The 12,086-nt window shown below is 56.1% G+C and overlaps 1 protein-coding gene across 2 annotated transcripts; it reads right to left on the bottom strand.

Moving 5' to 3' along the window:
- Window positions 1-631: 631 nt before the first annotated feature.
- Window positions 632-6,334, bottom strand: B3GAT1 (beta-1,3-glucuronyltransferase 1). 2 transcript variants are annotated; one of them, XM_087434067.1, is made up of 5 exons: window positions 6,182-6,334; window positions 5,109-5,110; window positions 2,388-2,886; window positions 1,415-1,711; window positions 632-731 (listed from the first exon to the last, which is right to left on the bottom strand). In XM_087434067.1, exons 1-5 carry the CDS (start codon window positions 6,302-6,304, stop codon window positions 645-647), a joined length of 1,008 nt encoding a protein of 335 aa, XP_087290193.1. In that variant the 5' UTR covers window positions 6,305-6,334; the 3' UTR covers window positions 632-644. The 2 variants fall into 2 exon arrangements, with proteins under 2 accessions (XP_087290193.1, XP_014649245.2); XM_014793759.2 differs by lacking the exon at window positions 5,109-5,110 and having other exon boundaries at window positions 2,388-2,896; window positions 6,193-6,334.
- Window positions 6,335-12,086: the final 5,752 nt, after the last annotated feature.

Here is a 12,086-nt window from a genome sequence, read left to right on the forward strand (position 1 = left end):
AGAATCAAATAAAAATAGCAACACTTATATAGGACATAGTATGTGCCAGAGGCTGTCCCTGGTGCCCCAGCAACCCATTTGACAGATACAGACACTGCGGGCCAGAGAAAGAAAGCAAGGTCAAACAGTGAAGAGTGGTAGGCCTGGGAGTGGAACCAGGCTCTGGGGTCCATGCTTGCACCACTGTGCTACACCGTCACTGCTGAGAGACATCTGGATGCTCTCGATGGTGGAAGCAGTGAGTGAGGGGTCACTGTCACAGCAGCATGCTGAAGAGGAACCCACCAGGGAAGACAGAGCCTCGTAGCAGAGCCTCGCAATGGGACAGTGTCATGGCCAGAATGATAGTAATAACCACAGGGGGTCAGGAGGGGGTGTCTGGAAAGTGAGGCCTTCCCAAGAGCCGTGGCAGAAGGACCCAGCTGTGTGAGGCAGCAGGCTCCTGGTAGCCTGCAGAGGCGTGGGGGGAGGGGACACATCAGCTCCGCCTCTTCCACTCCCGCTGGGATTCGCCCTGTCCTCCTGCAAGTGAAGACACAGAGGAGAAGCCTCGCTCGGCAGGCAGGTGTGTTCTGCGTCCAGACCTGGTGTGCCCCTGCCCTGTGTGTCGCCCGCCCTCGTCCCCGCCGTACCTGTATTGGGGCTCAGATCTCCACAGTGGGGTCAGTGAAGCCTTTTTTCCCCTCGTTCACCAGCACTGGCTTCTCTGTCCGTGTGTGCCAGACCAGGATCTGTGTGTCCAGAGACACAAAACAATATGGGGCAGGCCCCTGACCCGCGCTCCCTCCCACACCTTACCAATATTTCTCCTGCCCCTCTCATTTTGTCCTTGTTCCCTCCAGATTTCCTCCATTGTTTTCTTTATTTCTACTTGCCCCCTCGTTCCTGCTGTTTGTACACGTATGCATTCAAAATATCTGTTGGAAACAAACTCTAGAGCTACAGAAGATTGATAAATAAGTTCCAAGATTTCCTCTTGCTTCTCATCCTCCCCTGGGTTTCTTGATGGGTCTCTCTAGACAGGAAGAAGGTTCTTCAGGAGCCTTCAGCTCAGCCAAGTGATAGCCCCAGCACTAGCCAGAGGAGTCCAGACTAGAAGCAGTGTGTGTGTGTGCACGTGTTTGTGCGTGTGTGCTTGTCAGGGAGGTCGTGGAGCACAGCTGCTCGGGCAAGGGAAGGGATCCTTGGCTCTGCCTCACTGATCACCACTCTCCCCATTTCCCAGGCTGTCCTGGGCCGCCTGGGGTGATATGCTGCCTCCCGGAAGGGGGTTTTGGGCAGGCACTGCTCCAGGCTGCTGCTGCTTTGCAAGGCTGTTTTGAGGCCTACCGTTCTCGCCCCTGACCTGCAGGGAGGGTTTGGATGGGCTTGGAAACACTTGCATTGCAGCTGTCAGTTCCGCTGAGGGTCTTACCTTGGTGCAGTTGGCTGCCTTGGGCTCTAGGTCATTGAGGGTGACAAGTTCTCGGAGAAGACTGCTTTCCTGGTAGCCTCCCTTCACACCGCGCAGCTTGAAGTAGGCCTGGCTTCGCTGTAGAATGAGCCGCAGGTTGACCGCAAACCCAGCCATGTCTATTGCAAACGGCCGGTGGGGGTCGAACACTGTCTTCCAGCCGACCACCTTCCCTGCCCCGTTGACCCGTGGGGCCTCGTACCGAAGGCCGCCGACGAAGGCGACGGGCCACACGGACACCCTCCTGGTGCTGCGCATCTACAGGTGGGGGATCCAGAGTCAGGATGCCTGGGACTGCTGATGGGGCATGATGCCCGTCCCCATGGAAATCACCAATTAATTCTGTGCAGACAGCCATCTGAGGCCACGCCAGGGAAGCCAGGCCAGCCCTACCCCCACACGCATCCCCCGCGATGGGCATCTGTGGAGGAGCCTGCCCTGCACTGTGGGCAAGGCCTGGCCTCTCAAAACAGCTCACCATCCATTCTCCATAGGACCTGCTGCCCTTTCTCCCCTGCTGCAACCCCTCCCAATCTTCCCAATTCAGAGTCCCCCTCCTCAAGACTACCATGACCCACAAACCCCAAGGACACACAAACTGTTCCACCACAGAGGTTTCTGGCAGCCACACTCAATGACCCCACTCTAAGCCCTCATTCAGACAACGCCTGTGAGGCCAGGACTCTGGTCCAGGAGCTCCAACTCCAGCTTTCTTCCCTGTACCCAGTGGGGGCTGCTGAAACCTGCAGTGAGGTTCTCCCATTCCGTCTGCACTGACCCCAACCGGGCACCCCTCCTGTGGTTTCCCTGTGTGCACACCCAAAGAGACCCTCCGCGGGAGCTCCCGCCAGGAGTGCGCCTCTCAATTCCCCACGTCGCAGGCCTCAGGCCCCGCAGCCGCGCCCCCTTCCCCTGGAGTCTGCCCCATCCCCACCTCCTCAAAGAGCTCCAGACTGTAGGTGTTGTCGTCGTCCGCGAAGTACACCACGCCGGGCTGGCTGGAGTTGCGGGGAAAGGTCTCACGCAGCCAGCGCAGGGCCAGGTTGCGCTGCATGGTGCCGCGCGGGATGCGCGGGTCGCGGGCGTCGCCGCGCAGCTTGTAGTTGCGGGGCGTCTCCACGTGCAGGTGCGTGTAGTTGAGGCCGGTGTCGCGCAGCAGGCGCGCGGTCAGCGGCGTGCGGCGCGGCGCGTCTTCCACCACCAGCCAGTGCAGGTTGGGCACGTGCAGCAGCGTGTTCGCCATGCGCGTCAGCTCGGCCTTCTGCACCGGGCGGCTGTAGGTGGGCGTCACCACGTGGATGGTGGGCAGCGTGTCAGACCACGGCGGGGGCCGCGTGTACACATACTCGGTGCGCACCACCTCTACGATGTCGCGGTCAGACATGCAAGACTCCCTGGGGTCGGCGCCCGGTGGCGCGTCGCGCCGGGGGTCCCTGCCATCATCTGCGGGGTTGGGAGACAGACAGTGTGGGGACAGGAGCCATGGCCTGGCTGTGGCCTCAGGTACCGCACGGGGTGCCACCCACCTTGTCACGACAAACCTCTCTGCCCCTTGTGTGGGATGCCGTCCGCCCTGCCTGGGCTCTACCTGTGCTAGCTGAAGGAGAAGTCTGCCTCTCTGGAATTCCCGCCCTCCCCCCGGTTTTCCTAGTTCTGACTCCCAGGATGACACATAAATAACCCCTGCCTCCTGCTCAAGTCTGACAACTCTGTAGCTATTTGAGGGCAGCTGGCCGTGTTCCAAGACTGCATGCTCAGTTCCTAAATGTGTGGGGTTTCTGTGACAAAGTGTCCTAGCCCTTGTACCCTAGTCCTTCCTCATCTGGCTAGAGCTGACCGCACTGCCCTGCACAGGGTTGGGCCAGCAGAGCACAGGGGCGTTGGCAGCCTCTGTGGTGTGGCTGCTGCAATGTCCCAGAGCAGGGCTAGTGTCATTGTGGCCGCAGCACACTGTGGACCCCAAAGAGGCTGGGGTTAGCTCACCAGAGTTTTCACAAACCCTCTAGTCAAGTGGGACCTCGCCTGTCCTGGCCTTATGTAATCGATCCTTTGAATCTTGGTGCAGAACTTAATACATAACTACTGCATTTTATTCCAGGGCTTTGCCAATAGTTATCAAGATAATTTTGCATCCTGAATCTGTCGTTTCTGATTTGAGATATTCCTACATTTTGGCAGACACAAAGGGATAGGATGGAGGCCTGTTCTAGCTCTTCTGCTGGTTCAATGTCAATCTCTGAATCTGCACTTTCTGGACACACTCACTCAACCATCTGGAGACTGGCTGTACTGACCCTCACGGTCCCAGCATCCCCCTAGTATCTACCCCTGTCTCCCCAAGGACACCATGAGGGACACCGTGTGAAACCTTGCAGAAGCTGGCCTCTGGTGAACACTCGCAGGCAAGGGGAACCCGCTCCTTCCTGAAGGCAACCTGCTCCAACTGGGGAGCTCTAATGAGCATGCTCTTTCTTACATCCTGGACATTCTCCTCACTGGTGAAGCTAGTAGGCCCATCAAGAGAATTCAGGGACACTGATGTTCTTGTTAATGAGTCCCTTCTCTCCAAGTTACATCATTCTGTTTGGACAACTATGAGACCCTCCTGCTCTCAGCCCCTCTCAGCAGGAGGTGGTCACAGAGGACAGACCTAGGAATCCAAATGCCTGGGCTCAGACACTGCCCAGTTCTGTCACTTATTAACCATATGCCATTGAGCAGCTTACTTAGTTTCTGGTGCTTCAATTTTAGCAACCATAAAATAGGGCTAATAATAGCATCTATTTTCTTGAGTTACCATGTGGATTAATGAGTCAATATGTGTAAAGGGCTCAGAACACTGCCTGGCAGATGTGGCATTTCCTCGTGTAGAGAAGCGGGCAGTGTCCAGCCCAGTTCCTCACGGCTCCACGTGGCTATGGAAAGGAGGAAATGAGCCGTCACGTGAAAGGGTGGAAGTGCGATCCGGGGAGGATGCATGAATCAGACATTCTGTTACCTCCCTCCGTCCCACTGCTGTCATCAGCACGTGGGGTGTGTGGAGTGCCTGTGTGAGGTCTGGCACTCGGCTCTGGGAGGAGACGCTGACGAACCCAGAAGAAGGGAGTCTGCACAAGCCAATGGCGAAACCAGACAGACAGCAGCAGCTAGGAGCCTGCTGCCCGGGCCATGGATACGATGCCCGCGGCTGTGCATTCAGGGTGGGAAGACCAGCACAGACACAGCTGATCAAAGGTGACTTGTTGGAGGAGTTTTGGGTCAAACTGTGGAAAGAGCACAAGGCTGAGGAGAGAGAGATGGGTAATGGAGATTCTGACTAGAATATATATAAGGATTACTTTATCCTGCAGTCCATAAAGTTTTGGAAAACAAGGCCCAGGAAGGAGATTTAGAATCATTTTCCCCACCTTTCTGCCACTCAAATCATCCCAAACAGGTGGAACTGTGCCCTGAGAAAGTTCTCTATGCAGTATGACTTGGCCCTTCCGGCTGGCTTCAGGGCTTCTACAACCTTTGAATCCTAAAGGCCTCTTGGCGACCCTAACTTTATTTCCCTGCAGCTTTTGTTCAGTTCCTCTTGGCCTGCTCTGGGGAGAAAAAATGCCAATTCCCCATCTTCAAGCAGTATCATCAGCGCTTAGCAAAACAGCCTGACGTCTCTGGCCCCAGAGCTTTGTCAAGAATCCACACGATGTTATGTTACTTTTATATATGGTCGTCTTAACCCCGCTGGAATGATGTAGTTGTAGGATAACAATTCTAAAATGACAAGCACCAAAGAAGAGATGTTGGAGTTGGGAGGAGAGGATGAATGTCGGGAGAGGCTCTCGGTGCCCAGCAGTGGGCAGTGGGAATTTAGCCATCTTCAGCGTGGCCCTTCCTCCCAGAAGCTTCAGGAACAGCTAGGTTGAGCAGGTCCCAATGTGTAACTGGAGCTTCAGACTGTGATTGTTGGTTCCTGCCTGTATCCAGATCACTCGGGGTTACAGGCTACATGTGGATTTCCAGGCCCTACCTGTGACCCATCATTTCTTTCTGGGAGAGGGCTGGGGGCCTTCATAACTTATCATGCTCCCATGTGATCTTACGCACATTTCAATGGGAAAATTACCGCCCTAGAGTATTGAGTCTGTGTGTGCACAGAGTGGGGAGAGGAGAAGAGCGTGAGACTAAGGACCAAGGAATGAGGGGACAGGCCAGATGCGGGGCACGTGGAAGCTTTTGGGGTGTAGGAAGCCCCGGTGTGAGAGGGAAAGGCAACCTGGTAGAGGGAAAGCTCTGCACTTGGAGCCAGGAGAAGCCAGTTCTAACCCCAGCTCTTCCCCTGGGACTTTTCCTCTGAGAGGGGACTCAGTAAGTCCTGGGACTTTTCCTCTGCCCAGGCCTATTCTCAGAGTAGGACAAGATCAGGGTTGTCCAACTAGGAAAACAGGAGCGAGTAAGATACCCTTCCCTGAAAGGTTTTAAAACACAGTACAGGCCAGGAATCTTATCCATGCATCCTTCCCACCCGCTGCAGAATGCTCCAGTCCTTGCACGTCCTGGAATTGGATGCAGAGTTGTGTGTGTGTGTGACAGCATTCATCATTCCCAAAGGGGCCAAGACCCCCGAAAGGATAAGGTCATTGGCCTGGATCATTCACTCCTCCCAGCTGCCTAGTAAAGGAAAATAAGAATGCCATCAGTGTTGGCTGTGGTCACTCTTATTACCAAAGCCAGGCCGGGGGCCAGGGGCTCACCTTTGTGTGTGGCCAGCAGAGGCGCGATGGTACTCTGGTGCCACACGGTGACGAGCAGCGTCCAGGGCAGTACGATGAGGACGATCGCAAGGATGTCCCGTCTTTTCGGCATCTCCAAGGCTGGCTGGGCCCACAGCTCCTCGTTACCTGAGCGCGGCAAGGTCGGGAGAGGATGGCCCCGGGGGCGGCAGCAGCAGCCAGTGGTGAGCACAGGGGAGAAAAGAACAGGAGTGGGCTGGGCGGGCCAGGCATGGGGACAGCAGAGAGGCTGAATGTTGGCTAGCAGGTCTTACCAGCGCTCACAACCCACCCATTGCGGAAGCAGGTTTGCGGGGTCCGGCCAGACTGGTGTCTGAGAACGGGTGGCTGTCCAGGGGCACGGTCAGGAGCCCTGCAAGGTGGACACCTGCAAGAGAAAGCAGCAGAGGATGGCCAGAGACCTGGGCGGGGGACGGAGGCCCAGAAGGGCCGGGCCCAGCTCCAGGACACACAGCAGTGGGGTTTTCACAATGGAGCCCAGACTGCCATCTCCCTGTGGACCCCTTCTGCCTGCCCACTGCGTGAAGTGAGCCTCTGTCCCCCCAGGCCTGAGGCGTGGCACTGCCCACTTATGCGAGTCAGCAGGTGCACAGACTTCAGACACACCTGCCTTGGTTTAACCCAGCTCTGCTGCCAACAAACCGTATGCCTTTTGCCAAGTTACGGCAGCTCTCTGTGCCTCAGTTTCCTCATCTATGAAAGTGGGATACCATCAGTACCTACTTCACAAGGGCATTCTGAGAATTAAATGAGTTAATGCCCTAGGCCCATCGGATGGCGCCTGATGTATATACAGCTAGTGCTCAAGACACATCAGCTCCTGTGTTGTCCACATGTTTGTGCCCAGATATTTGTTTTCATAGCCTGGATAAAGGGGTCAGCATTGGGGTGAGTGCTCTGAAGACCAATAAGGGATGTTTTGGGGACAGGCCCTGGGAGGTGCCCTCCCTTTGTAGATGTCAGTGGGAAATTCTTGTGCATAGGGCAGAGCACCGGGCGCTGGAGCCAAGTATCAGCAGGAAGGAGAGGCAGTCCTGGTGGGGCTGCCACACCCTGGGGAGACAGGACTCAAAATGGAGCAGCAGGGGCCCCAGGAGAGGCACCCCTGCGTGAGGAGGGGAGCCTGCTCACACTTCCTGTCAGGTTCGCAGAGCATCCGCTGGCAGCATCCTCCTGTGGGCCTCGTCCTCGTGTGTAACAAGGAGAGCAGGCACAGAGACCTCATGAACACCATGGCAGCAGTCACATCCTATTCTTTGCCGCCCCCTTCACTTCTGTGCCGAACACCATGCGTGCAAGATGCAGGTGGGGCCTGTGGGGAGGAGGGCAGGGAGGGCAACCGTGGGCAGCCCCGGGCGAGTTCTGGCGTGCTCACCACCTGTGCCTAGCACTGTGCAGTGACACGCCTCAGAGGCCAGCTGCCCGCCCATCCCGAGGCAGCGAGTGCTCGCCATCTCTTCTGAGTCCAGAGCCATGGCTTAGGGGGATTTTTGGCCCCCAGTTTTGGAAACAGTGTGTTTTCCTCTCCTTGTCTGGTCCTCTTTCCAAACAGCTCTGACGCCTTGTGGAAGAACCAAGCCTTGTCTTCCAGTAAAGAGCTGTGCTTTCCTGGGTTGGCCAGCATGCCCACCCGCCCCTACCCCCAAAGGCCCACTCTGCCTCCACGGTCGCCTGTCACAGGGGGGAGACAGGCTGCCCCTCCTTCCTTGGGGGAATGGAAGGCCCAGCAGGGTTAGAGCTTACAGGCAGAGACAAACAGCGGGCACAGCGCAGGGCGAATAGTCCTGGGTGTGTGCTGCGTCTCCTACAAATGGCTCTTCCACGGCCCCAGCAGGTGACAGGGCCCAGTGTCCCGCCCCGGGTGCCTGTCTGGGTCTCAGGTGCTGAGTGGATGGAGCAGAGTGACCTCATGCCACACCCCGGCCCCAGCCCACGCTGCAAGGCCACTGACAGGCCCACAAAGGGCTGAGTCAGGGCCTTGGTTTGGCTGGCCATCTCAGGCCACATTTCACGCAGGACAGAGGAGCTTCTAAAAGGCCTGGCTGAGAGATTTCCTCTGGCTCTCAGTGACTCCCAAGGAGCTTTTCCCACTGTCCTTGATCTTGGGGAGGGTTCTGATCCCAGGATGGAGAGAGCGATGGCAAGGCTAGCTTGGTGCCACTCGGTGCGCACACGCCAGCCTCTCTGCGCACCTTCCTGCCCTTACACCTGTTTCCTCTGGCAGCCTCCTCACCCAAGCCTCCTATGTCCGCACCCACTCGACCTCCCCCTTGTCTGCGTGGCTGTCGTTAGTCATAAGAGCCGTCAGGTGGCATGCGCAGCGTCCAAAGACAATGCCCCACACTTCCTGTCAGTGTTACGACACCCCTGGCGGGAGGGGCTGTCCTCATCCCTGTTTCTGTGGATGTCAGCAGGGCCAGCCCCTGAATCACAGGCGGGACGTGGTGGAGCCAGGCACCAGTCCAGGCCCTTTGGCTCGTGCTGCCGTCAGGAGCAGAGAAGGGGCAGGCCCCAGAGCCCTGGGACCTGGTTAGGTGTGGGGCGAGCACAGGGACATACACAGGCCCTGGCCTAGAGCCACTGCAGAGCCACTCTCCTCCACGAAAGCTGCCTCAACCGCGGGGTCCCAGCACCTCGCTGGAGGCAGGAGCAGCAAGGGGGGCAGAAGAGGAAAGGGGGGAGATGGAGACAAGGGTGCAGGGAGGCCATGGAGAGAGTTCTGATCCTATACAGTCTGTTTGGTCAGAACATCTATGAAAGGAAGGGGAGGGGGGATAAGGGAGGAAAGGTCTAAAAATAAACTTCGCAATAAACCCAGTTGTGCATTAATTACTCTGGAAGCCATTACAGCTTGAAAACCCCATAACTTTAATGGTGGCTATTATAAGCATAGTAGCAAAATCGTGGAGCTAATTATCAGGCGGTTATTAAGCAGAACAGGGAGAGCCCCCAGCCTCAGAGAAAGCCAGCTGGCCAGCAGGGGGCGGGCTTGTGGGAAATGGAGCCAGGGCCTGGGTTGTGTGGGGGCGGAGGCTGCACCCACCCCACCCCCAGAAGATCTGAGGCCAGTCTGAGATGGGGCTGCAAGGACGACCACCTCGCCACAGCCTATGCTTCTGCCTGGGCCCTGGAGGGGGGACAGTAGCTTGCCTGTGGTTGAAGGTTTGGCCCTGCAGGCTGCATCTGCCTTAGAATCCAGAACTGCTTTGGGCCCAAAAGATGGAGGAGAGGTTTGGCCACACCCAGAAGGCAGGAGAGGGTAGGAGGCAAGGGCAGGGACAATGGGATGTTTGAGGAAGGGTCTAGTGGAGGCATGAGGGGAGGCTGACAGGAAACTGTGCAGGTGTGAATGAGTGTGGGGGCCCAGGGTCCGCTATGGTCATGACCCCTCACCCAACACTTGTCACTCATGTCTGTGGCCAGCCTCAACTGTCATTTGTCCCTCAGCAAGTGCAGACATGAGGAGGCCTTTCCACTCCACTGGGTGCTCTCAGGAGCCTCCACTGGACATAGACAAAGGCTACAGTGTGGGTGGAGCGCGGGAGGCCAAGTGGGGGATGGTCATTTGGTGACAGGAGCAGAGCGCTGGGAGGCAGCGGCAGGGAGGCAGGAAAGCAGTGGCCTGGACAGTGTTCTGGCTGGCTCTCCACTGGAGGATGGATGGGATCACACTGCTTGCCCTCCTTGACCTCTGTCTTCCTCTTCAAAATATGGAGGCTAGATTGGGAGAGTTCTAAAGAATTTTCAGTTCTGCCATTTTAGCAACTTGAGGTTAAGACACTTAGGGCTCCGTGAGGACAAAGCAATGTCCTATGTGAGAAAAGTGGGGGTCTGGTGGGCATTCAAGGCCAAACCTCACACCCAGCTTTCCATGGAATTGGTCATGATTTAAGGTCCAATAAGCCGTGGACATTGACCATATCTGGGAAGACTTGTTTATAAGAATTTGTCTATGGGTTTTAGGGTGTCATGGACTATGCATGAGAACTAGGGGGTGTTTGGAACCCAGATAGGAGGGATCTGATGTGCCCAAGGCTGGGGCTGAGCCAGTTAGGCTGAACAGCCCAGGAGAGGCTGGGCCTGGGGAGGTAGAGCTGGGTGTGAGGTTGGCTTGAAGGCTGGCCAATTCCAAACCCATAGAAAGGTTTTCTTCTGAGCATGCAAGTGTTCACACGAAAACCTCATTGATGACCCTAGTCCCTGAAGATGAGGCTTACTAATTCCATTTGGCAAATATTAATTCAGCATCTGTAGGGGGCAGGCACTGTATTAGATTCTGTGGGCAACAGAGCAACGTGGAAGGGAGCAGGAGCTTCCTTCCAGTATCTTCCAGACTGGAGGGGAGGAGGGAATTTACGCAGCTCACTCTGAGGCTTCCATCACATCACTCAGGCGGAAGGGTGATAAGTACTAACACTGCAGAGATGGCGTGTGTGTGTGTGTGTGTGTGTGTGTGTGTGTGTGTGAGATGGAGGTCGGTTACAAATAAGCTCAGAAACCATCCACGCCACTCATCTCTGGAAGATGATAAAAGCTGTGTTACCCAGTCAGACTGGAACAGTAGCTGGTTAGTCAGAGAGGTACGTTAACTTGAAGAATCCTTCAAAATGATGCCTACATGCCATACACATTTCCACCTGAGACAAGTGACTTCAAGGAGCCAGGAGTTCACTGGATGGTGTTTCCCCCCTACTGTGCAAGGTGTGGCCACTGTGCCCAGACCCCAAGCACGCAGCATCGGCTGGCTTGCAGCACTTCTGCCTCTTTCATGCAGGCTGCGGCCTCTTCTTGGGGGACAGTCAGCTGAGGGGAGTTCTGACATCACCCACACCGCGGGGCACCGCCTGTGACCTCCAGTGTTGAGTGTTGAGTTCTTTAAAGTGACCAAGACTGGAAGGGCACTGTTGACTAATCCGAGTGCAGTATCCTTTAAAATTTTTATGACTTTCCCCACCAATCTTCACCTAATTTGGAGAACTTTTCTTCCAGACTCACCTTATGGAGTCTTTTGAGAGCATTCATCTTAATTTTCATAGAAACACATTTATTTCTTTCCAGATCATATTTCTGGTTTATAGAATATTCCGGGATGATGACAACAAGCATGATCGTTGTACACAGGTTGGGAACAAACATGACAGACTCTCAACAGGACGTGCTCAGCTGGTGGGAGTGGAGCGGCCACTAAAGGGGAGCCCCGGCGTGAGGCTTGCACGGCATCCATTAGTGTGCTTTACAGACGGAACGGAGAACGTCAGTCAACGTGCTGAGTCCATCAAGGAGAGCTGGTTAAGAGAGCTTCTGCCATCCTCCGTCCCTGGGAGCCTGAGTCCCCCCGGGGCTGACGGAGGCAGATGCTGAAGCCTCCTCTTGCAGGAGCACAGCCGGCTCCAGTGGTCGGGGTCCAGGAGGAGGTGGGGTGGGTGGGGAGGCCTGGGGGGCCAGGGCCGCTGGAGAAGGCACCTGTCCCCTGGGTATGGGAGTCAGGGATGTGGCAGCAGCAGGCAGGAGGAGGGGAAATGTTAAAGGAAGTTAGCAGGAGGAATACTGGTCAAGGCTCCTGCTTTACCCTCCAGCTCCAGACAGTCCTCCCTGGAAGGGAGGCATGGACTTTGTCCCAGAGATCCACAGGAGCCTCTAATGGGATCAAGGGATTAGTATTGATTCTGCTGCCGCTGCTCAGGAAAAGCCCAATGCCAGAGCTAATCAGCCCCTGGTCCAGTCAATCCATACTTCATTAACCCAGCCCCAGTCCTCCTGACAATCCTGCCCTCACCCCCATGGCCTGGCTCCAGCCACCAGCTCCTGCTGCAGGACACAGGCATCGGCTTCTCTCTACTCACCACCCCCAGGAC

The sequence above is a fragment of the Ceratotherium simum genome, chromosome 7 (genome assembly GCF_057802395.1).
Source record: "Ceratotherium simum simum isolate JZ-2026a chromosome 7, ASM5780239v1, whole genome shotgun sequence".
NCBI classification, from domain to species: domain Eukaryota; kingdom Metazoa; phylum Chordata; class Mammalia; order Perissodactyla; family Rhinocerotidae; genus Ceratotherium; species Ceratotherium simum.